At 41.9% G+C, this 26,722-nt stretch overlaps 1 protein-coding gene across 4 annotated transcripts; it reads right to left on the bottom strand.

Annotated features, from left to right (window-relative positions):
• Positions 1 to 931: 931 nt before the first annotated feature.
• LOC113525057 (stimulated by retinoic acid gene 6 protein-like) lies at positions 932 to 17,451 on the bottom strand. 4 transcript variants are annotated; one of them, XM_034301163.2, is made up of 20 exons: positions 17,230 to 17,451; positions 14,055 to 14,083; positions 13,566 to 13,638; positions 12,746 to 12,846; positions 11,829 to 11,959; positions 11,194 to 11,314; positions 10,270 to 10,357; positions 10,061 to 10,165; positions 7,963 to 8,024; positions 7,751 to 7,862; positions 6,516 to 6,639; positions 6,248 to 6,323; positions 5,631 to 5,709; positions 4,588 to 4,636; positions 4,330 to 4,447; positions 3,973 to 4,092; positions 3,875 to 3,892; positions 3,452 to 3,615; positions 1,853 to 1,987; positions 932 to 1,733 (listed from the first exon to the last, which is right to left on the bottom strand). In XM_034301163.2, the coding sequence occupies exons 1-20, from the start codon at positions 17,269 to 17,271 to the stop codon at positions 1,579 to 1,581; spliced, it is 1,902 nt and encodes a 633-aa protein (XP_034157054.2). In that variant the 5' UTR covers positions 17,272 to 17,451; the 3' UTR covers positions 932 to 1,578. The 4 variants fall into 4 exon arrangements, with proteins under 4 accessions (XP_034157054.2, XP_034157055.2, XP_026767282.3 ...); XM_034301164.2 differs by having other exon boundaries at positions 14,055 to 14,080; XM_026911481.3 differs by lacking the exon at positions 3,875 to 3,892 and having other exon boundaries at positions 17,230 to 17,450.
• Between the last annotated feature and the right edge of the window lie 9,271 nt (positions 17,452 to 26,722).

Below are 26,722 nucleotides of genomic sequence, written 5' to 3'. Positions count from 1 at the left end.
CACTAATTAAAGTCGAAACATAAACTTTACCAAATTAAAATAAACATTTAAACACATTTTCTATTTCTATTTTCTAACACACATTCAAAATCATTATTTTTTTTTCCATATTCAGAGCTAAAAATCTCAGTTCAGAAGCATATTACAGATGAATTTCACAAAATGTAGATTATTTCTTGGATTTACGTTAGATTATATACTGAACATGGTGTACATATTTTCTTCTGCAACGGTACACATGACGTTTTCTTGATTAAACAAATTATTTTTCAACAAACTTTTCTGTAAAATGTTTCTTTCTCTTGAGTGTGTCTTCACAGTGAAATAATCTTTTGAACTCTAACAACATTCAAAAAGACTAGATTTAAGGTTTTATTACGTATATTACGTATATACTTAATAAAAATATACCACAGAAAGCTATAGCTAGCTCGCTAATATCGCCACAGAAGGCTATTGCTAGCTCGCTAAAGATACAGGCTACTGCTAGCTCGCTAAAGTTACGACAGAAGGCTACTGCTAGCTCGCTAAAGTTACCGCAGAAGGCTACTGCTAGCTCGCTAAAGTTACGACAGAAGGCTATAGCTAGCTCGCTAAAGATACCACAGGCTATTCCTAGCTCGCTAAAGTTACCGCAGAAGGCTACTGGTAGCTCGCTAAAGATACCACAGACTATTGCTAGCTCGCTAGAGTTACCTCAGAAGGCTATTGCTAGCTCGCTAAAGATACCACAGGCTATTGCTAGTTCCCTAAAGTTACCACAGAAGGCTATTGCTAGCTCGCTAAAGTTACCTCAGAAGGCTATGGTTAGCTCGCTAAAGATACCACAGGATATTGCTATCTCGCTAAAGTTACCACAGCAGGCTACTGCTAGCTCGTTAAAAGTTACCAAAGAAGGTTATTGCTAGCTCGTTAAAGTTACCACACAGGCTTTGTGATGGATAGATACAGAAACTTTTATTTGTACAGTAATAAATTCATGAATAAAAACATTAAAAATTTTGAATATATTTATCTTTCTGGTGCTAGCTTGCTTAAGTTAACACAGGAGTGTCATGATAGCTAGCTCCAGAAAGTCGCATCTATAAAGTTTTATCATGCATGAAAACACATAAAAAAATAAATTTATTGAGCAGAAAGAACAATATATTCATCACTGGAGAGCATAGCTGCAGCCAGTTTTTGTGGGGTACAGTAACACCATGAAGAAAATTTGACTCCATATTTCAGACAAAAACGAGTTAAAGATCTGTCATTTGAACCAAAATGATTTGTTTGTTGCATCGTGTGAATGTTTTGATTGATCTCAATACCCAGAAACCTTAGTCTGAGAATAAAAAAAAATGCTAACACACAAAAACTGAAATAAAAAAAAAAATAAATAAATAAAAAATCATTCTTAAAAAATATACCTAAAACTTCTACTTGGTACTAACATGTTAATAACTCAAATATCTCATGTTATATGAACATAATAGTTTGATGGTAGATCTTGTAATTTTGTTTAATACTTTTGGCAGCATACAGTTTTTGCCTGTAAAAAATTAAAGCTAAAAAATCAGACCCGTGTTCTTTTTTTTATGCTTTATTTGAGATGGCCCAGGCAAAGGCGAGTTCACCCTCTTTGTCGTTTTTTTGCTTGCGTTTCTTCCTCAGCAGGATGAGTTTAGGGTTCCTCAGTAGGGTGTACACGAGAAGCCAGCGAGTGCGAACTCGGTCCTTTGATATAGGCTCTGGAGAACAGAATAGAAATAAAAATGCGTGTATCGCTAACCAGATAAGAAGACATGACTGGAAACACTAGAGTTTGGGTTCATGTTGTCTAGCTAAATATGTTGATCTCGCTTGTTACCTGAGTTTAAGCGCGAATATTCGCCGTCTTGGACACTCTCTGAAGTGTGTTTGAGCAGCAGGTGGCAGAAACACACCAGAACTGGATTAGTGTGATAATGATCTGCCATTATCATTCCCACCCACATACAGTAACCTGAGAATGAGTAACAGAATGAATAGAAGAATGAACAAATGGTCTGGTAATCTTCTCAATCTCGCTGCTTCTAGGCACTTTTAGTGTTAAAACCTGGTGCTTTATGGGTAATAAACTTGGCAGTCTGCTTGCTATCCATGTTGTGACAGTAATCCCAATCTGGACCCCTGATCAAAAGGTGACCATTCATCACTTCTGTCCCAGAAGAAATGTCCAAGTGGGTCCAGTGTCCCTGAAAATAAGGAGCACTAAAACCAACACCATTCCCTATTTTTTCCCCTTCTCCTTCACTCTGCCCTTCCCCCCCCGTCCTCCATGTCTTTATGCACAGTGGTGAGGTCTTGGTGGATTCCAGTTCCGCAGTGCATCTAAGAGTATATCTGTTCTGCCCAAACAATGTATTATTGCGAAGTCTTGCCAACCTTGACATCAGAGCCTTGTATACTGCCATTGATATTCCTGTGTCCTGACCCTTGCACTGACTCTTGCCAACTCTTTAGATTTTGCCCTTTTGTTTTGGATATTTGTACCTTCTGCATTTGATCGTTGCCCATTTGATGATTTTGATATGGGGTTGTGTCTTGGATTTCACAATGCACCTCCTGCACATGGATCTCGAAATTTCTGTTACAGTAGCATTGAGGTGGTGGTCTTTCCCTGCCTGATCCAGCTGTTAATCATGGGGACAAATTAGATAAATGTTCTTTGGGAGAAAATCACTGGGGAGGTTGGCTGCTGCTCCAGAAAAGAAGGACTCAGGATTGTTTGGGGATGTCAAGAGATGATCACGAGACGAGATTCTGAGGCATGCCTTCAACCGAGAGAGAGTAATCAATGGTCAATTAGTCCAATTACTGTTACCTTGACTTTTCAGAATTATATAGAGTGACACAAGACTCATCATAATCCCAAATCAGATGGGCATCTAGGGCAGGAATTAGGGATTATAAAGTAACTTACTTAGTATTAATCAATTAAGGATGTCACAGGACATCCTATTTGCTCTGGTTATGTTATAGAAAACATTCTTTATAATGTTAGCTGGACGATTTTTAATGACATGCATTATCTAGTTACATTAGTAAGCTTGAATCAAGCTGGGTTGCAGTGGGTTTTGTTTCACTTTGGAAAAGCACTTCTGTACAGCACTTCACTGCATCAGGATAACTTGTTGTCAGTCATCAATGGCAGCTGTTCATCAAGAACAACATGCAGGTTAAGAGCTGTTATTTTCCCTCACTGTAGACAGTTTTGACTCACCTAGCCTGCAGTGTTGGCTGCTGCTGTGTACTGCTAGTATTAAACTCCTTGTATTAAAAAAAACAAACTAAAAATAATAGAGAAATGTCAATATTGAACTGCTGTAAAGTCTAAAGAGATGTGCTGTGGCAATGGGATATAACAGTGAACACAACCGGAAATGAGACTAACGGATGAGTTTAAAAGGAAAGACTACAGTCTTACTCGTGTCCTGCTTCTCGAAGCCCTCTGGCATTATGGTCCGCTCGATGCGCGATAGCAACATCAGACCCACAGCGGCACTTTTAATTAACCGCAAAAAGCAGCTCATCACGCCCAAGATCACGTTACAGAAGAAGAGGTAGTAGTTAAAGTTGTGGAAGGCCTTCCTGAGGAGGACAGAGAGATAGAAATTAGATAAAGAAATAGACAGAGGGTGAAAAACACACATCCATAAACTTGTGAAAGAGTGTTTCTGAATGCTGAGAAAAAAAGATATGAACCACTACAGAATAGTTCTGTTTCACCTCTCAGGACAACCAGAACCAGTGAGATTCACCTGGACACCTTCTTGTGTACGTGAGCATTCATGCCAATAAGTTATCCCGAGTGATCTTGTTTAAAATTTGAACTAAAAGTGGACTTTACCTGCTCAGCTTGGTTTCCCTAATGAACATAAAATAGGACTTACTTTAATTCATTGTTGTTATTCTGGACCCATCCATGCTAATTAACATTCGTGTTACCTGTTGTTGAGTGCTAACGGCTTGTCTTCATCCGTAGGTGAGGTTTTGTCTTGCAGGAAAAATAGATGGCTCAGCATGCGCTGCAGCCCCATCACAGCCAATAAGATGAAGAAATTCGGCCTGATTTTTATAAAACACAAAGCTGGGATCAGACTGCAGCTTCTAAACCTCTAAACCTGTTAACTGTTATCATTTCTACTTAATATACTTTTAGTACTGAACACTGCTGTATATAAATATTTAAACAAATGAGCTAAAATGATGGAGGCTTCCAAGCACTCCAGGGCCAGCAGAAGAAGGGTACTACTCCCCGTCGCTGGAGAAAGAAACGGATTGGACTGATGGATCAGAACTTACAGACTCATGCCCACCCACTTCAGCCAGTGGAGAAATCCGTGTTCCCGGATCGGTGATACGACCAGGTATACAAACACCAGGCCAACCACGAACATCGCTATGTGCATGATCAGATAACCTGCAAATTTGATGTTTATTTACTGACAGTCCTACTGTGAACTGTAGCACAATTGTTCTTGTTGTTGTTGTTTTTAGAAAACATAAGAACATTAGAAAAAAATTAATTTAAACTATTAATATTAACATAAACACACTCACCCCACACGGAGAAAGCGATCTGATAGCCAGGATACTTCAAAAGCCCCACCTGGAGGAGGGATTGTGATTATGATTTAATGTTAGCAATTACATTTACCAAGTAAATAACAAAAACTAAAAGGTGATTTAGGTGTTTTTTTTTTTTTTAAACACTTATGCTCATTTTTTCTGGATTCTGGGCTATTTTCCGAGTATATTTTCTCCACAATTTGGTCACCTGCTAGCTCTCCCCTATCATACGACAGCTACCTACCAGGGAGGGTGAAGCCAGCTAACTGCATCTTTTCAAACTGCTGCTCATGCTGTGACAGATCGCACAGTAACACACTCAGAGGAAAGCGCTATCTACCCTCTTCCGCATACATGTAGACTCCCGTGATTGGCTACTGTCGCTCAGATTAAAAGGGTGAAGAGAGTATACCCGACTCCACCCAAAGACCACAGAGAAGTTTGCTCCCTTGAGTCCCGGGCACAGATGTCTGTAGCACTGTCTGGATTTAATCTCGACAAGGAGAACGGTTCTGTTTTGCACCACTGAGGTGTGAGCAGTCCAGTGCAGTTTGTGCTGAGTAACCTGACTGGTGCAACTTGTCACGTTACTTCCTGTGATGGTGGGGAAGGTGTTGTTACGGTCAGCAGAGGAGATGGAACGTCTTACTGACGTATAAAACAAAAATCCAAGAGCAAACATGATTTGGAGCTCCGCCCCCAAACGATCCCAGAATCGGTCCTGGATGCGGGCTCAATTAATCAGGCCAAGTGTGAAAATGTCCTGCATGGGAGTTGTGCTTTAGCGCTTACTCTACAACATACAGTAGTTACAATACTTGTGTGTAAATAAATTGGAGCTCCCAGTGTGTAAATATATTGTGTGCAATTGTCTGTAAATAAACTGTGTGTAATTGTGTGTAAATAAATCGGAGCTCTCAGAGCAGACGTACCGGCCTACATTCAGAGTCGAAACAGCTGCACCCTGATTGCATCACCTGATCATTGTTACACATTTCTTCACGTGACACATGAGGAAGGAATCACACACTCACCACTCCATACACAGGGTCCAGTTTGTACGTCTTTGGCAAGTATTTTTTTTCTCCAGCTCGCAATGATTCCATGTGCTTCCTGTCAATGGAATGAATTCATAAAAGAATGAATGAATGAAAGAAGGAAGAAATAAAGTCTCAAAAAAATGAAATGGAATGTAGATAAAGGCCTTATTGTAAGATTTACAAATGATGTACAATGGCCATGAAAATTGTGCCGGTGTGGTGTGATGTAGCGTGGTTCCTGTTACCACTCTGAAGTTTGACGAAACGAGTTCTTGTTCTCACTTTTATAAGTTATAGCAGCTATAAACAGTTGTTCCATCACCAGCCTCTCTTTTTCCTCTCACCTAAAGTTTGTCAACTTGTCATTTTATCATCATCATATTCTCAGTGATTGTTTAATAGCTCAGTAACCTATAAAGCGATCCCATATCCACTACAATTTTACGCATTAGCTAGATAACATCAGCAGATATTTGAGCCAAATTTATAGCTAATCTTACATTTTTTCCAGCAAGAGTGTGTGGGTTTTGGAAGCTAATTTGGGTCTATGATATGATTTATAATAAAAAAATATTCACTCAAAATGAAACACATTTCATGCTCTGGCATACCTGTAATACACCAACACCTGGCTAATGTGAATGACAGACGTCAGCGTGGCACAAGCTGCTGAGATATACCAGGTGTCTAAAAGCAAATCATCATTTTGCATTATTCAACACTATTCAGCACAATCAAATAACAGATCTGCAATATGATAAACTAAAAATTAAACGTGTCATATCATTACAATCCAATAATTAACTAATTAAATCAAATCAAATAATCAAATAATCAATAAATCAATCAACCAGTTAAAGAGAGAAAGAGTGAGCTTACATGTGACATAGTTCAGGTGTGTGAAAAAGGATGTTTGATCCAATATATGTTTTAAATACTTCTTCCAAATTGCATACATGTTTGAGGTCAACCACCAAGAAATGATCTGCTCTGATGTTACTATCTACAGAGGAAACACAGAAACACACACACTCACATCTCCTGCAGCAAAGTACCAGCAAAAACATCAGCATTGTCCTGGTGCTAGTGCTAGTTATCCTCTTTCATTTATACTGGACTACTAGTTTTAAAAATGATGAAAAAACAAACCAAACAGCAAACAAACTAAAAAAAGAACGATTTAGCTCTGATTCAGACTCAGCGAACAGATTCTTCCAGTAAATAGAAGCGTACAGTATGAGACGGGCGTCTAGACCACCACCTTTAAACACAAGTACTCACCTTTAAACCAAAAAATCAGGGAGAGAAAATGCCGACCAAAGAAAGAAGAAAGAAGAATGAATGGCTTTTTTTCCTTTGCAGTCTATGTAATATAACGTGAATGGAAAAGACATTTTAAAAATAAAAATAAAAGCCGGAGTTAGTGCAAATGTGATTAATTTAACAATATCTTCCACAATCATTATTTAGCAGCTTATAAAATAGCACTTGATCCAGCTTATCTTCTAATTTTCTGTTTTTTTAACTCGTACTCAGACAGGAAGTTAATGAAGCCACAAGATATTACATCAAGGTCATGAAATCATAGCGTGTGCACGGGATGGAGGTGATTTCATCACGCTTTTAATGCACTACTGAATTGAGCTGTTGAAATAATACATCATAAATCACCTCAGAGCATGACGCATAGCCCACGCTCTTATTATGACATGTCTGTTTTCACTTCCTGGTCCCTCCTCCACACTTTTGCATCATTTGTGTGTTTTGTATTAGTTTGGAATTATTTTGTCTATTTAACCCTGCTGTTTCTTAGTCCCAGTGTAAAGTCTTATTGTGCTTTACGTCATTAGGTTTCGAGCCATTTTTCTTAGTTTCCATGTTTTCCTGTTTTTCCTGGCTATACTTCCTGGTTTAGACTCTCGCGCTTGTTTTAATTGGATGCACGCTGCTGTAAGAAAAAAACTGCCAACAGTTTGAAGAATAAGCTGGTGAGAGTCAACAAGCGTACAGTTTCTCCATCTCACAATAACACATCACATGGCCTAAATACAGCATAAGGACTGAACCACCACACACAAGCACACACACACACACACACACACACACACACGTACCATGTACACTCCGAAAAAGGACAGCACGACGGTGGCGATGATTCTGTTTGGGAATTTAAAATACGGATCCCATTCGTACACTTCCCTCTGGAACCAGCTCTTCTGCACGGACCTGGAGTGTAAAATATGTGTTACTGTGTGTGTGTGTGTGTTTCTTTGTGTGTTTCTGTATGTGTTTCCTAATATGTGTATGACTCAGTGTGTGTACGTACGCTTCAGCAGGCCATCTCAGTAAACGTTGTACGTATTTGTACTCGTGCTTCTCCACTTCCTCCTGCAGAATCCCATACAAACATTCAGAAAGACACACACACTCACACTCACTCACACACACACACTCTCTCACAAAACTATCACAGGTATTTCTAATTGTTATTTCCTGAACAGCAGTGTAACAGCACCTGCCATGTGGTGTGTACGTGTACGTGTTTATTCTATGTTTATGGTCAGCATCAGGATTAGCATAAAAAAAAAACAGTGAGGAAAAATACTTTTTATTAATAAGAGTTAAGAATGAGCCGTCTGTCTGTTATTCATTCAGTGGTGCTCGTCTGTCTTTACGCTGTGTGAGCATGTGCTGGAGAGAAGCCGAGGTGTGTGTGGCACACACAGGGCTCTATACTGCACTATAATGTGTGTATGTGTTTATCCCTGCTGTCTGAGAGGACGGACACACCGCTGCATTCCGAGTGCTGTTCCTCATCGAGATGGAAATCCTTGACCTCATTAGTGCTTTTATTTTCAGGAATCTCTAAATAGCACCACTCGACTGTTACTAAACCATAACGTTAAAAATGCCTTTCTTCCACAGGCCCCGCCCACGCATATACCGTCCTGTACTGAGTGTTTTCTCTTGAAACAGAAGAACGTAAACGCAGACACGGAGACGATAGCGAGCGTGCCGTTTGTTTTTTTACTTTACTGAACTCGTCTTTTTTTTTCCATACAGAGATGAGCATGTGATGTAAGATTAACTCAGACAAGTCAGCAATAAAGGCTAAACACACAAACATACACTAGAGTACAGCGTGTCCCAAAAGTCTCCACACATAGAAACCAAGACATTTTAGCAAAATGGAACTTTATTTACAAAACGTTCTCTACATGACTCTGCATGCCATTAGTGTAAACACAGAGTGCTGATGAACTTGTGTTAACACATCAGCTGTTATGCGTGTAACTGCACATCCATCGCAACCTTGCGACAGCTTCCTGATCCAGCCGTCAAGTCAAGTCAAGTCAAGTGGAGTTTATTGTCATTCAGCCACATACAGCCAGTTAGTCAGTTCTTTTGTCAAAAGCGTTCTTAAAAGCTACCTGAAAATATAACATAAAGTAAGTATGAGATGTTTTGGAAGACATCTTGCTAAAAAGTGTTCATTTATCCTATGTATGGAGACTTCTGGGACAGTGTATTTTTTATTTAAAAAAAAAAAGATTCACATGCACACACATTTTAAAAAAAAAAAATCTCCTTACACGCTCACATGAGCACACCAGCCTAGTGCGTGTTGACAGTGTGTTGAAAATGGAGAAGGTGGAGACAGTGAAATGCAGGAAAAATGACTGGGGGAAGAACCTTCACCCAACAAGAGGACCACCATCTCAGTACCATTAAGCCTGGTCCATGTTGGTCCATGTGTCCAGCAGATGGGACAAACGCACCACAGTCGAACACAACCTCGACCTTGCTCCAGGTTCCTGCATGAACCGGGAATAATCCCACTGAAAGGCTGAATTTGTTGAATTTGTGTCATTTTCTCTACGTTTTGGCTTCCGTCCACACCGAGATGGCGTTTCTGTCCAGCGAAAATGGAGCTTTTCGAAAACGCTCTCCAAAATGGATAAATTTGAAAAGTAGTTTTTGTAGTGTGGACTGAGAAAACTGAGATATTCAAAAACAATGACGTATTTTTAGTCATGTGACCCATTCAACTCAAAACAACCAAAATGGTGGACGATGCTGTACTGCAGATGTTGTGCCTGCTATCCGGTTTGATACACTTTATACAACCTTGGCATCAATTCAGAGAGAAGGAAAGTAAATAAACGCCTGACGGAAATGACGCAGACCAAAGCTTCTTATGTTTTTACGCATGCGTGGTGTAGGGGTGTGTGTGGACGAGCAATTTTTGGAAAATGTTTGAAAACGCCAGTGTAGATGGAGAGCGGTTAAAAACAAAAATGCAGTTTTCAGATCTATGTGTCTGACTGAGGTTCAGAAACTGGCGGCCTTCTCTTCTCAAATTTGATCTAGTTTTTGGAGTGTTGGAGTGTGTGTGTGTGTGTGTGTGTGTGTGTGTGCGTGACCTGCTTGCTGTAATTCCTCAGGCGGTTCTGCACACCCTTCACTATGATGGAGCCAAAGCGGCACACCAGGAACCCCAAGCACAGTAACTGTGGGACATTAAATAACTGCACACAAGAAGACATTTGAGGTGGGAACAGATTTGATTAAATGTGATAAGCATGAGATCAGATTATCTGAAAAAATATCCTGTGGACGGCGGTTCACTTACCCAAACTGACCACAATAAATAACCCACGAAATTATCATTTGGTGCTATTGCTCTGCACCAGATCAACTTCCACATCAGTGCAACGAACCTGGCATCACACACACACACACACACACGCACACACGACATGAATAATCCTGTATGTACTGTATGAAGCTAGAGGGTTAAACAAGTCTGGTTACTAGCTCCAGCTCCACAAAGCTCTCACGTCCATAACACGCCATCAGCGGCGAGTGAGACGGTGAGCGCGAGACGATGAACGTGAACGAGGTGGATTATTTTACTCTTTCATTATTTACTCTTTCTCAGACCGGGCCTGAGAAAGAGCCTGAGAATGGTCTTCTTGTACGCAAAGGTAAAATCATCATAACGATTAAAATGTTTGAAGTAAAATTCAAACCCACCTGTCTGGGTGTATCAAATTTTCCAAAAATATCTTCTGGGATGTTTGTTTTTTTTTAAAAGCTTAGTTATAAGAAGACTACAGAGTGAATTTCCCTGTTTTTAGCTTTTTCCCACACAAACAGTTCACTGCAGCAAAAGGAAACCAGCAGCTGGAGAAACAGGAGCTCTCAGGAGTGCATCTGTCTCAGTCCTGCTCATTTTCTGACTGAGGATTTGTTCTTAAGACCATTAAAGCTGAATATATTTGACATTTTGAACCTGGCTCATTTTTTTGCCCAGAAGTATATATATATATATATATATATATATATATATATATATATATATATATGTGTGTGTGTGTGTGTGTGTGTGTGTGTATGTCTAGTGAGATAAAATTGCTGAAAAGTGAAGGAAAAGAACTCAGGAAAATAAAACAGGCCGTGTTCAGTTGTCCCAAGCCTGCCTGCTGTCTGCTCATTTCCACATGAACCTGTCAAGAGTGTCACACAGCGCAATGCCAAAGGGGTGAAAAAGTACCAGGAGAGTGAATACAGCAGCCCCAGGACTCCTCCAAGCAACCGGTGTGGTGTTGAAAGACAGGCGAATAACGGCATGCAGACAATGCTTAGAACCAACGCAGTTAACAGAGCCACCAAAACTGAAACACACACACACACACACACACACACACACAGTCCAACTGTGAGACAAAACAACACTGTACAGTTCAGTAAAAATAACACATTATACATGATTCAGGTGTGAAAGAAAGCAGCCAAACATATCTGCAAAATCAGATCTGCCAATTCTACCGTCACACTAACGAGTGACAAAGCGACAGCTGATCGTTCGTTTCTCTGTATGTACAAAGCCGAGTAACAAGCAAGTCACACAACCGCTTTCACTCTGATTAGTGTGTTATTTAATTTCTCTTTAATTAGTTAGCTTTAGAAGCGGAATACACACAAGCGACAATAGCAGCACACAGTCACAAGAAACAATCTACAAGCAACGTGCGCTTGCTTTAATAATTTAATTACTATTAATATTAGTATTAGTATTGATTATTGATTTTATTAAGTGTCCAAGTAATTTTATTAAAAGCATTATTGTGAACAAAGCCTTAAAAAAACTGTGTTTAAGAGTGTTATACTGTAGGTAGTGTAGTGTACCTTGTAGATAGGGTGGCACATTAGCTCTTATGATGCTGTTGAACATCAGATTGATCACGAAGGGGGTCACGGCACCGAAGGCGAAACCGTAAGACCATCGGTTCTGCATCTTGCCTGTGAAGTCCAGGGGTCTAACAGGATACGAGTAAATCCATCTCAAATCAGCAGACTTAAAAAAAAATGTTCTGATCTGACTGACAGATGTGCTTTATGCTTTAAAGTCACAATCAAAAATAAATAGTGAACAGTGTGAAATTTCAGGCTTGTGTCTGCATTAGTGTCTGAGATAAAGAGGCTTTAAAAAGGGGGCGTGGCCATAATTTTACTGTAAAAACGAGTTTTACAGAAACATTTACAAACTTCTATACAGTAAGTCTTTCCTTTTAAACTATTCATGCATGAAATTCTCAGGGATTGTTGTCTAGTATAAAATGTCTTTAACTTATAAAATAGAAGGTCCACAGTTGCATATTTACCAATTTATAGCCTGCTGAAAATTGTTTTAAAAAAATTACTTCAGGCCTGTATATCTCCAGAATAAAGCACATCAGATCTTTCGAACACTCCTATCTGCAACACTAGCACTGGCATCTAGGTGTACGTCTGAAAGAAATCAAACCTTCTAAATTATGAGATGTTGAAAATAAAAAAATTTTAAAAAGCAACATTTTGCGCTTATATTTCAAATTCATATTGTCCATGTATGACAAGATCTACCATAAATACAATTATACAGCTGAAAGAGCATGTTATAGTGAGCAAAAGCACAAAACATGAAGCTGGTACCTGGAACCAGGCTATATTCATCATCAAATACGCTATGTTTTACATCATTATTCAATCAGAAAGTTTGAGTTATGTTAACAAGAAGAATTCAAATCTATTTACAAAAATAACACAATAAACTACAAACTCACACCACGAAGCCGAATCGGCCGCTCAGACACGAGAATCTCCTCTCACAGTCCCAAATCTTCTTCCTGCGCTCTACAAACGACAGCAGGAGTATAATAAACACCTGCAGCAAAATCACACACACACACACACACACACACACACACACACACACACACACACACACACACACACACACGGGAAATAAGTCTTATTCATTAAATTAAATATTTATTGATTAGTTCAACATGAACAAACCTATTTCAATATAATTAGCTTCATTCATTTTCTCTAATTTGCAAACAAATACTACTGTCATTAATTAAACAACACCACATGGTACTTTTTATCCGTTTATAGTTACATTTAATGTTAATGAAACGAGTGAGTTCCTGTTGTCGCTTATGTTATAGCAGCTATAAACAGTCGTTCCCTCTCTTTACCAGTGTGTCTTTATTCTCTCTCTTCAAGTTAATAAGACAAAAATAATCACAGCTTGTTCCGCACGTTAGTAAGAAACCGCAAAGAAGCGTAAACTCCTCTGTCCTGAAGATGTGGGAAAACCTAAAGTTACAGCTTTATCTCTGACTGTTACAAAGCGCTGACACTGGAGACTCCTTCCATGTTAAATAAACACATTCTCTCCTTACTTTAAGAAAACTGCTGTTAAAGAATGAATCAAAACCAATCAGAATCCAGAACTCAACAGTGCTGTGAAAGCAGGTTAGACAGATCTCATGATGTCAGCACATGGAGAGTTCGAGCAAAACACAAAATCATATTTAATTTAAAAAAAAACAACAACAACAAAAAAACAAACAAACAAATGAAGGAGTCACTTACAGACACCAGCAGACTCAGCGGCATAAAGAGCTCATAAAAAGTGTTACATTGCAGCCATAAATCTGTTTCATCCCTAAACAAACAAACAAACAAACAAACAACGTTGAAATTTAGACAGAACGGTGACAGAGGAGCTGTTTATTTCTTAAATGTGATTGAACATAGAGAACTTGTACAAAGCTGTTTCCTGAGTGATTCAGTTTAGCGAATTCTTCTTTAACTTTGTCGCTGAATGGCTTGTCGCAACGTTTCTAAATCGTATAAGGAAATAATTCCTATATGATGTGTGATTTATTCTGTGAGAATAAAATCAGTGTAAGATGGTACAGGATGAAGCCATTAACACTTTAACACTGCTTAAGAGCTGCACAGAGTTTGATTCATTAAAAAGAATCGGTTGAAAAGAGTGATTCGTTTACGAGTCAGCCATCACTGCAGCATTGCGTCAGAAGGCGTTATGAGCTGATGGTGATGTCAGCGGATACTCACGTGGGGTTGGCTGGAATTTCCTGGCTCTGCTGGGAGAAGAAGAGATGATGAGTGATCTAGGAGACTCAGAGGAGCGAGGATTATAAAACAAATCTCTCAGACTCACTAGCAGCAGATACTCTAAACATTCCTTCAGTGTTCTTTTTTTAACATTTTTATTCATGAAACCAAAAGCTCTTCTTCTTCTAAAGCTTAAATTCTCTCACTGTCATTTCTTTACTCTTCTTTCCTCATCACAGTAAATACGACTGGAAAATGTTTTTAGCATATTCTGAGGATTTAAAAAAAAAAAATAATGATGACACAGTAATCACTTCCACGCTGTGTGTGAAGCTAAACAGAAATACAGAAGGCAAACACTCCAACCTACAGTCTCCTGCTAGCTTTCCGCTTTCCGCACAGTGGGTTAAAGCGTGCTTTATTTACTGACGGAAACGTGTGCTTTATTTACTGACGGAAACGTGTGCTTTATTTACACACGGAAACGTGTGCTTTATTTACTGACGGAAACGTGTGCTTTATTTACTGACGTAAGCGTGTGCTTTATTTACACACGGAAACGTGTGCTTTATTTACTGACGGAAACGTGTGCTTTATTTACTGACGGAAACGTGTGCTTTATTTACTGACGGAAACGTGTGCTTTATTTACTGACGGAAACGTGTGCTTTATTTACTGACGGAAACGTGTGCTTTATTTACTGACGTAAGCGTGTGCTTTATTTACACACGGAAACGTGTGCTTTATTTACTGACGGAAACGTGTGCTTTATTTACTGACGTAAGCGTGTGCTTTATTTACACACGGAAACGTGTGCTTTATTTACTGACGGAAACGTGTGCTTTATTTACTGACGTAAGCGTGTGCTTTATTTACACACGGAAACGTGTGCTTTATTTACTGACGTAAGCGTGTGCTTTATTTACACACGGAAACGTGTGCTTTATTTACTGACGGAAACGTGTGCTTTATTTACTGACGGAAACGTGTGCTTTATTTACACACGGAAACGTGTGCTTTATTTACTGACAGAAACGTGTGCTTTATTTACTGACAGAAACGTGTGCTTTATTTACTGACGGAAACGTGTGCTTTATTTACTGACGGAAACCTGCAGCATGTTCGTGCAGGAGGAGAAGAAGAGTGGAGGAAAGAGAAGGCAGTGGGTTCTGCTGGACTGCAGCTCACAGAGCTCAGCACAAACGATGAAGCTGCCATTTAAACCACATGTGTTTAATCACACGATGAAGGAGTGACATGACGAGCAGAAGAGGATTTAATAAACCCTCAGCTTGAAGTTTAACTCTGAACTGAGAAACTCAAAGTGATTTAAGTTTTCAGTTTCATACTTCTTTTTGAAGCTAATCCTCTTAAACCAACAAACCAACAAAAATAGATATAATTGTTTTATGATCTGAAATTAAAAAACAGACTTTTTAAAAAAAAACAATCATCAATGAAATTTAATGAAGATAAATAAGCTGATAAATATTCTTATTTTACTGATAGAACTGATATAATTCTATAATGAAGTACTCACTCAACTGTATACATCACATGTCTTAAATAAAAATAAGCATTATCACGAACTGAAATGAAAAAAAGGACAATCGTGTGTGAGTGTGTGTGTGTGTGTGTGTGTGTGTGTGTGTGACTGAAGCGATTTCCTGATGAATGTAAAAAAGCCGTCAGGAATGGAGACCTGATCAAAATAAAATAAATTACAAAAAATCCTGACATCTGCGTGCTATGAATATTTGAAGAGATTTGTATTCATCCATCTTCAGTAAGAAGTCAGGGTCACAGTGGACCTGGAGTCTGTCCCGGGAATACCGACCTGTCCCGGGAATACCAGGCATGTGACGGGAATACTGGTCTGTCCCTGGAATACCCAGGAATATTGTCTTAATTTGAATCAGCCAATCAGATTGCGGCGTTTACACGCATGACTCAATACTAATTAGAATATCGCCAAATTCCGATAAATATGGGAATACCGATCTGTCCCGGGAATACCGATCTGTCCCGGGAATACCGATCTGTCCCGGGAATACTGATCTGTCCCGGGAATACTGATGTGCATGTAAACATGGTCACTGATCATGATGCTGTTTCATGGAGCTCCTCATGATCAGTTCTTACATCACGTTTACACTGTGTGTGTGAAAGGTGTGTATGCGAGCGGAACCCTGGTAACAGTGTGAGGTGTGTGTGCTGATGGAAGATGAACAGCGCTGCTTGGGAAACTGTTCAGTGTCATTCATAAATGAATGAATAAATGCTAGAATATCTAATGAGTTTAAAAGGAAGTAAAGCTGTGAGTAACGTTCATCATCAGTGCACTGAATCCTGAACACACCCTTTCCTGTAACCGCTCACCCCGAACCCCGGCTTTACGTCAGCGGAAATACACCTTCAGCAGTTTCCATGGCAACACACTGTGAGTCACTCCCATCTCAGGTTTCAGGATCATTTCCCTGAAACTTTTCCCAACTACAGACTAAATCCTCTGTCTGGAACACGGCTCCACCTCCATGAAGAACACTCTCTTCACCTCTTATTGTATAATCATCAGAATAACAATAAGAATAATCATAATCATCATAATCATAATAATATCATAATCATAACAATCATAATAATCATAACAATAATCATAATCATAAAACCAGAGTTCACGTGTGAAACTCAAACCTTCAATATGTTGAGAAATCTACAAACACCTACTACACACACACACACACACACCTTCCGCTTCTCTCAAAACTACAACCACCTACTACTACTACTACTACTACTACACACACACACCTTCCGCTTCTCTCAAAACTACAAACACCTACTACTACTACACACACACACACACACACACCTTCCGCTTCTCTCAAAACTACAAACACCTACTACTACTACTACTACTACTACACACACACACACACACACACACCTTTCGCTTCTCTCAAAACTACAACCACCTACTACTACTACTACTACTACTACACACACACACACACACACACCTTCCGCTTCTCTCAAAACTACAACCACCTACTACTACTACTACTACTACTACACACACACACACACCTTCTGAAAGTCTCTGGGCTGCTCTGCATTCTCTGGACACAGAAGACTTTAAACAGCAGCTTTTGGCAGTTAAAGAGTTAAAACTCACCCCGGCGCTTTGCTCTGTAGTGTTTCCGCCAGAAATGCGCATTTTGTTTTCAGTTTTTCCCTGGATGATACAAAATAATAAACCGCTTTCCTGTTGGTTTTTTCTTCTTCCTCGCTCTCTCTTTCTCCGTGTGTGTGTGTGTGTGTGTGTGAGAGAGAGAGAGAGAGACTGAGGAAACACTGAATCCCGCCTCTACATTTCAGTGAGCCCCCATTTAATGTAAACGTACCTGGCCGCTACACCGCCGGGGGCCAGCAGGGGGCAGCAGCGGCGCAGAGGGAGAGCCGCCACTCAGCTGAACTCAGTTACCCACAATCCTTCAGGCTGAGTCACCTGGAGCGCCTGCACCTGCCAGCCAGGATACTCAAGACCAGCCTCTGATCCAGTCTTTCATCACATGTGTGTAGAGGGATGACTGGTGTGATCTGTCAGGACTTGCCTGAGTAACAGAAAAGAAAAGAAAAGAAAAGGGCAAATAAGAATAAAAAAGAATTAGAAAAGGAACTGAATAGAAAAGCAGAAAGAAAGCAGAGGAAAGAAGGACCTGGAGAGAACTAAGGCTTGGCCAGGAAAGAGTAAAGAATCTACGTCAAAGATATAAGATGCAATTAATAAATCAAATCTTTTCTTTATATATTTATGAAATTGATTTATAGATAAAGTTACATTTTGCTAAAAAGTGTCACTTTCCTCCATGTATATTAGATTTTGTTTCTTTGATTATCTTTTTAATTTCCAGGTGAAACATTTTTACCTGTATTTTATTTGCGCTGATGCATCGTCACCGCTGCTGTAGGTTCTTCATTAGGTGTAAAGTTTCACAAGATGGACTGCAACAATAAACAGATAAAAACATGTTCTTTAATAAATGAGATATTTCAGCTGTTTGGGGAAAACGGAAAAGAGACAGAGACACATCCGAAATAAAGAGAGAGAGAGAGAGAGACATAGAGAGAGGGAGAGGGAGAGGAAGGGAGCTAGAGAGAGAGATAGAAAGAGGGAGAGAGAGGGAGATAGAGAGACAGAGAGAGTGATACAGAAAGAGAGAGAGACAGGGGCAGAGAGAGGGAGAGGGAGAGGAAGGGAGCTAGAGAGAGAGATAGAGAGAGGGAGAGAGAGGGAGAGGAAGGGAGCTAGAGGGACAGAGAGAGAGAGAGAGAGAGAGAGAGCTAAGAGCTAAGAGCTCCATATCAATAACCCCCTCCATCCCCACCACCCGCTCACCCACCCTAACCCCGCCTACCACCATAAACACCCACCCTAATCCCACCTACCACCATAAACACCCACCCTAACCCCGCCTACCACCATAAACACCCACCCTAACCCCGCCTACCACCATAAACACCCACCCTAACCCCGCCTACCACCATAAACACCCACCCTAATCCCACCTACCACCATAAACACCCACCCTAACCCCGCCTACCACCATAAACACCCACCCTAATCCCACCTACCACCATAAACACCCACCCTAACCCCGCCTACCACCATAAACACCCACCCTAATCCCACCTACCACCATAAACACCCACCCTAACCCCGCCTACCACCATAAACACCCACCCTAACCCCGCCTACCACCATAAACACCCACCCTAATCCCACCTACCACCATAAACACCCACCCTAACCCCGCCTACCACCATAAACACCCACCCTAATCCCACCTACCACCATAAACACCCACCCTAACCCCGCCTACCACCATAAACACCCACCCTAATCCCACCTACCACCATAAACACCCACCCTAACCCCGCCTACCACCACAAACACCCACCCTAATCCCACCTACCACCATAAACACCCACCCTAACCCCGCCTACCACCATAAACACCCACCCTAACCCCGCCTACCACCATAAACACCCACCCTAATCCCACCTACCACCACCCACTCACCCACCCTAACCCCTCCTACCACCATAAACACCCACCCTAATCCCACCTACCACCACCCACTCACCCACCCTAACCCCGCCTACCACCATAAACACCCACCCTAATCCCACCTACCACCACCCACTCACCCACCCTAACCCCGCCTACCACCATAAACACCCACCCTAATCCCACCTACCACCACCCACTCACCCACCCTAACCCCGCCTACCACCATAAACACCCACCCTAATCCCACCTACCACCACCCACTCACCCACCCTAACCCCGCCTACCACCATAACCCCCATCCACCCTAATCCCCACTTCAATTCCTTACTTCAATACTTCCTGTGTTCCTGTGTTATCATTAATGTATATGATGTTGCATTACTGTGTTTTCACTTTATGTCTTGTTCAGTTTCTTCTTCTCTCGCTCTGTATGTTGCTTTGGCAATACAAAATATTTTGTCATGCCAATAAAGCACACATTGAATTGAATTGAATTGAGAGAGAGAGAGAGAGAGAGAGAGGGAGAGGGAGAGGAAGGGAGCTAGAGAGAGAGAGAGAGAGAGGGAGAGAGGGAGAGGGAGAGGAAGGGAGCTAGAGAGAGAGAGAGAGAGAGAGGGAGAGGGAGAGGGAGAGGAAGGGAGCTAGAGAGAGAGAGAGAGAGAGAGAGGGAGAGGGAGAGGAAGGGAGCTAGAGAGAGAGAGAGAGAGAGAGAGAGGGAGAGGGAGAGGGAGAGGAAGGGAGCTAGAGAGAGAGAGAGAGAGAGAGAGAGGGAGAGGGAGAGGAAGGGAGCTAGAGAGAGAGAGAGAGAGAGAGAGAGAGGGAGAGGGAGAGAAATCACTGTTTATGTTTTTTCCCGACTCTTTTACTGAAATTTGAAAATGCGAATAAAAAATCTTGAATGGAAAATCCAGAGAAAAAAAAAAAACCTAAAGAAAAAGTGATTATCAGTGGGGTGAAAATGAGACATACTGGGGATTTAATATTTATATGAACTAATATTAATTACATTAAATGAAGATGAAGCATTTAATGTCCAGCGCGTGTGCAGGGGAGGAGAAGGGGATGGAGTGACACGCTCATGGCTTCTGGCTCCAGAGCTGAAATCTTTCATCCTGACGGAAGAAAGAGAATGTTCTTCGTGTGAGTGTTAGTGTCTGTTATACAGCAGCACTGCTGAATTCTGATTGGTCAGAAGTACTTGAATGCGCTCGTTCTGATGTCATGGTGATGGTTTCTATAGTAACAGCGCATTAACAGGGACGTGTACGGCGATGTTGATGAGACCTTTATGGAAGGAGTCTCCAGTGTCAGAGGGAAAGCTGTAACTTCTCAGTAACATGACAAGCTGCACGCTGTGTTGATTATTTTCCTGGAACGTGGTGTTCTGAAGTGTTTTGCTGCTTGTGTATCTAGCGGGAATGAAGCAAGCTGAATGTTCAGTGACTCCGTGTCACAGTCCTGCGTTAATTAAACATCAGTTTCCTCACTAACTCACTCATATAGCTCATACAGCGTTCAACCTCTGCAGCCCTGCTACTAATAAGACTAGGATTTTTTTTGACAGTGTTATAAATATATATAAAATATATATTGTGTTTGTGTGTGTGTGTGTGTGTGTTGTTGTGTAGATTCATTGACCTATAACCCTAAATCCATTATAACATTAACTTTTAGCATTAACTCCATTAAATTCACTTCCAGGTTGAAACACTACAAAATGTAATGATGAATGTTATTTTCTCTTATTAATTATAAATATTCACACAGGCAAATCTACTGAAGTGTTAGGAGCAGCAGCTGAATTTAAGGTTCATATGTTGTGTGTGTATGTGTGTGTGTGTGTGTGTGTGTGGTGTGTGTGTGTGTGGAAGGGAGGGGCAACATTCCTTTATTCATACATTTTTAACATCTTTGTGGAGTTATGCGTGTGGTGTGTGTAGTGTGTGTGTGGTGTGTGTGAGTGTGTGTGAGTGTGTGTGGTGTGTGTGTGTGTGTGTGTGTGGTGTGTGTGTGTGTGTGTGTGGCAACATTCCTTTACTCATACATTTTTAACGTCTTTGTGGAGTTATGCATGTAGTGTGTGCGTGTGGTGTGTGTGTGGGTGTGTGTGTGGTGTGTGTGAGTGTGTGAGAGTGTGAGTGTGTGTGAGTGTGGTGTGAGTGTGTGTGTGTGTGTGGGGCAACATTCCTTTACTCATACCTTTTGAACGTCTCTGTGGAGTTATGCGTGTGGTGTGTGTGTGGTGTGTGTGTGTGTGTGTGTGTGTGTGAGTGTGAGTGTGTGTGTGTGTGAGTGTGAGTGTGTGTGTGTGTGTGTGTGTGGTGTGTGTGTGAGTGTGTGTGTGTGTTTGTTTTATTTGTTTTGTACAGCTAACATGATTGATAAAAATGATACGTAACAGCACACAGGCCCGAACCCGAGCACCGTGAGGCGGCAGAACTGCCCACTGCTCCACGAGGCATTTACCCCATCACATTAACCTCAGGGCAATAGATCACACTCGCTCCGTATCGCTCCGTAATCGCTCCGTACCGCTCCGTATCGCTCCATATCGCTCCATATCGCGCCGTACCGCTCCGTATCGCTCCATATCACACCATATCTCTCCGTATCACTCCATATCACACCGTATCGCTCCGTACCGCTCCGTATCACACCATATCTCTCCGTATCGCTCCATATCGCTCCATATCGCTCCATATCACACCGTATCGCTCCGTATCGCTCCATATCGCTCCGTATCGCTCCATATCACACCATATCGCTCCATATCACACCGTATCGCTCCGTATCGCTCCATATCGCTCCGTATCGCTCCGTATCGCTCCATATCGCTCCGTATCGCTCCGTATCGCTCCATATCACACCATATCGCTCCGTATCACACCATATCGCTCCGTATCGCTCCATATCGCTCCGTATCGCTCCGTATCGCTCCATATCACACCATATCGCTCCATATCGCTCCATATCACACCATATCTCTCCATATCGCTCCATATCACACCATATCGCTCCATATCGCTCCATATCACACCGTATCGCTCCGTATCGCTCCGTATCTCTCCATATCGCTCCATATCACACCATATCACACCATATCGCTCCATATCACACCATATCGCTCCGTATCGCTCCATATCGCGCCATATCGCTCCATATCACTCCATATCACACCGTATCGCTCCGTACCGCTCCGTATCACACCATATCGCTCCATATCACACCATATCTCTCCGTATCGCTCCGTATCGCTCCATATCGCTCCGTATCGCTCCATATCGCTCCATATCGCTCCGTATCGCTCCGTATCGCTCCATATCACACCGTATCGCTCCGTATCGCTCCGTATCGCTCCGTATCTCTCCATATCACTCCATATCGCTCCATATCACACCATATCTCTCCATATCGCTCCATATCACACCATATCGCTCCATATCGCTCCATATCACACCATATCGCTCCGTATCGCTCCGTATCGCTCCATATCGCTCCATATCACACCATATCTCTCCATATCGCTCCATATCACACCATATCGCTCCATATCACACCATATCGCTCCATATCGCTCCATATCACACCATATCGCTCCGTATCGCTCCATATCACTCCGTATCGCTCCATATCGCTCCATATCGCTCCATATCTCTCCATATCGCTCCATATCACACCATATCACACCATATCGCTCCATATCGCTCCATATCTCTCCATATCGCTCCATATCACACCATATCGCTCCATATCGCTCCATATCTCTCCATATCGCTCCATATCACACCATATCGCTCCATATCTCTCCATATCGCTCCATATCTCTCCATATCGCTCCATATCACACCATATCGCTCCATATCGCTCCATATCACACCATATCTCTCCATATCGCTCCATATCACACCATATCTCTCCATATCGCTCCATATCACACCGTATCGCTCCGTATCGCTCCGTATCGCTCCATATCACACCATATCGCTCCATATCGCTCCATATCACACCATATCGCTCCATATCACACCATATCGCTCCATATCGCTCCATATCACACCATATCGCTCCATATCACACCATATCGCTCCATATCACACCATATCGCTCCATATCGCTCCATATCACACCATATCGCTCCATATCACACCATATCGCTCCATATCGCTCCATATCACACCATATCGCTCCATATCGCTCCATATCACACCATATCGCTCCATATCTCTCCATATCACACCATATCTCTCCATATCGCTCCATATCACACCATATCTCTCCATATCGCTCCATATCGCTCCGTATCACACCATATCGCTCCATATCGCTCCGTATCACACCATATCGCTCCATATCGCTCCATATCACACCATATCGCTCCGTATCGCTCCGTATCTCTCCATATCACTCCATATCGCTCCATATCACACCATATCTCTCCATATCGCTCCATATCACACCATATCGCTCCATATCACACCATATCGCTCCATATCGCTCCGTATCGCTCCGTATCTCTCCATATCGCTCCATATCACACCATATCTCTCCATATCGCTCCATATCACACCATATCGCTCCATATCACACCATATCGCTCCATATCGCTCCATATCACACCATATCGCTCCATATCACACCATATCGCTCCATATCGCTCCATATCACACCATATCGCTCCGTATCGCTCCATATCACACCATATCGCTCCGTATCGCTCCATATCACTCCGTATCGCTCCATATCGCTCCATATCGCTCCATATCTCTCCATATCGCTCCATATCACACCATATCACACCATATCGCTCCATATCGCTCCATATCTCTCCATATCGCTCCATATCACACCATATCGCTCCATATCGCTCCATATCTCTCCATATCGCTCCATATCACACCATATCGCTCCATATCTCTCCATATCGCTCCATATCACACCATATCGCTCCATATCACACCATATCGCTCCATATCGCTCCATATCACACCATATCTCTCCATATCGCTCCATATCACACCATATCTCTCCATATCGCACAATATCACACCGTATCGCTCCGTATCGCTCCGTATCGCTCCATATCACACCATATCGCTCCATATCGCTCCATATCACACCATATCGCTCCATATCACACCATATCGCTCCATATCACACCATATCGCTCCATATCGCTCCATATCACACCATATCTCTCCATATCGCTCCATATCACACCATATCTCTCCATATCGCTCCATATCGCTCCGTATCACACCATATCGCTCCATATCGCTCCGTATCACACCATATCGCTCCATATCGCTCCATATCACACCATATCGCTCCGTATCGCTCCGTATCTCTCCATATCGCTCCGTATCTCTCCATATCGCTCCGTATCACACCGTATCGCTCCGTATCACACCGTATCGCTCCGTATCTCTCCATATCGCTCCATATCACACCATATCGCTCCATATCACACCATATCGCTCCATATCGCTCCATATCACACCATATCGCTTCATATCGCTCCATATCACACCATATCTCTCCATATCGCTCCATATCACACCATATCTCTCCATATCGCTCCATATCACACCGTATCGCTCCGTATCGCTCCGTATCGCTCCATATCACACCATATCGCTCCATATCGCTCCATATCACACCATATCGCTCCGTATCGCTCCGTATCGCTCCATATCGCTCCATATCACACCATATCGCTCCATATCACACCATATCGCTCCGTATCACACCATATCGCTCCGTATCGCTCCATATCACACCATATCGCTCCATATCACACCATATCGCTCCATATCGCTCCATATCACACCATATCGCTCCGTATCGCTCCATATCACACCATATCGCTCCATATCACACCATATCGCTCCGTATCGCTCCATATCACACCATATCGCTCCATATCGCTCCATATCACACCGTATCGCTCCGTATCGCTCCATATCGCTCCATATCGCTCCGTATCACACCATATCGCTCCGTATCGCTCCGTATCGCTCCATATCGCACCGTATTGCTCCATATCACACCATATCGCTCCATATCACACCATATCGCTCCATATCACACCATTTCGCTCCATATCGCTCCGTATCGCTCCATATCGCTCCATATCACACCGTATCGCTCCGTATCGCTCCATATCGCACCATATCGCTCCATATCGCTCCATATCACACCGTATCGCTCCGTATCGCTCCGTATCGCTCCGTATCGCTCCATATCGCACCATATCGCTCCGTATCACTCCATATCGCTCCATATCACACCGTATCGCTCCGTATCGCTCCATATCGCTCCATATCACACCATATCGCTCCATATCGCTCCCGCTCCATATCGCTCCGTATCGCTCCGTATCGCTCCATATTGCGCCATATCGCGCCATATCGCTCCGTATCGCTCCGTATCGCTCCATATCACTCTGTATTGCTCCATATCACTCCGTATCGCTCCACATCACTCCATATCGCTCCGTATTGCTCCACATCACTCCATATCGCTCCGTATCGCTCCATATCACTCCATATCACTCCATATCACTCCGTATTGCTCCATATCACTCCGTATCGCTCCGTATCGCTCCATATCACTCCGTATTGCTCCATATCGCTCCATATCACTCCGTATCACTCCATATAACGCCATATCGCTCCGTATCGCTCCATATCGCTCCATATCACTCCATATCACTTACGAAAGAGTTTACGTACTTCTCTAGTTATGAAGTGTCTCAGGAAACACTCGTTCATGAAAAAAGTTCTTGCGAATGACATAACTTAGTGTTACAAACGTTTTGGGAACCTTTTAGAGAAGACATTTAACTTTACACACAATGTCCTAAAACTTTTAATGAAGGATTTAAAACATCTGTACATAGATGTCGATAGGTAATATTTATACACAGCTATCTTGCAGACTCCTTAAAAAATAAAAAAAAATGAAAAAGAAAGAAAAATATAAACTGTTTATTTCCCCCTTTTTTTCTTCTTGGAAAAGATGCAAGTATGAACAAAACCTGAAAATGGAGAAGTGTTTTTTACTGACGCTTCAATACACATCCAGATGTTATCCTCCAACTCTCCATCACACCTTCTGTAAAAACTCTTTATATATTACCTTATAGAGAAGCACCCAAGAAACCCACAGCAACCGCATTCCAGTATCTCTCCTACACCCACAATACATGAACATCATCCACACAGGAAAATCTCACAAGCTTCAAACATAGATGAGAAAAAACTGAGTAAATAATCATTAAAAAACTCTAACATTCTACAATAAAACTATAAAATCCAGGATTCTCACTGATCAGAGTGCGCGTAGAGCAGCTTCTGAAAACCATCAGTACACATAAGGAACTCGGGATTTCTCATGGACTGAACTACTCTGCTCTCACACAGACACACACTCATTTACATAAAAAAACGCCCCCAAATCCCCATATATGGTAAACAACTTCCCTTTAAAGAGCACACACACAGTTTTGTTTTTATTATACACTGAAGACATTTGGGTTTGAGATCAAAAGATGCATGAGACAAAAGATCAGAACTTCAGCTTTCATTGCCTGATA

Source organism: Pangasianodon hypophthalmus, chromosome 28 (assembly GCF_027358585.1).
Source record: "Pangasianodon hypophthalmus isolate fPanHyp1 chromosome 28, fPanHyp1.pri, whole genome shotgun sequence".
NCBI classification, from domain to species: Eukaryota; Metazoa; Chordata; class Actinopteri; order Siluriformes; family Pangasiidae; genus Pangasianodon; species Pangasianodon hypophthalmus.
This window is presented reverse-complemented; position numbering and strand designations above follow the sequence as displayed.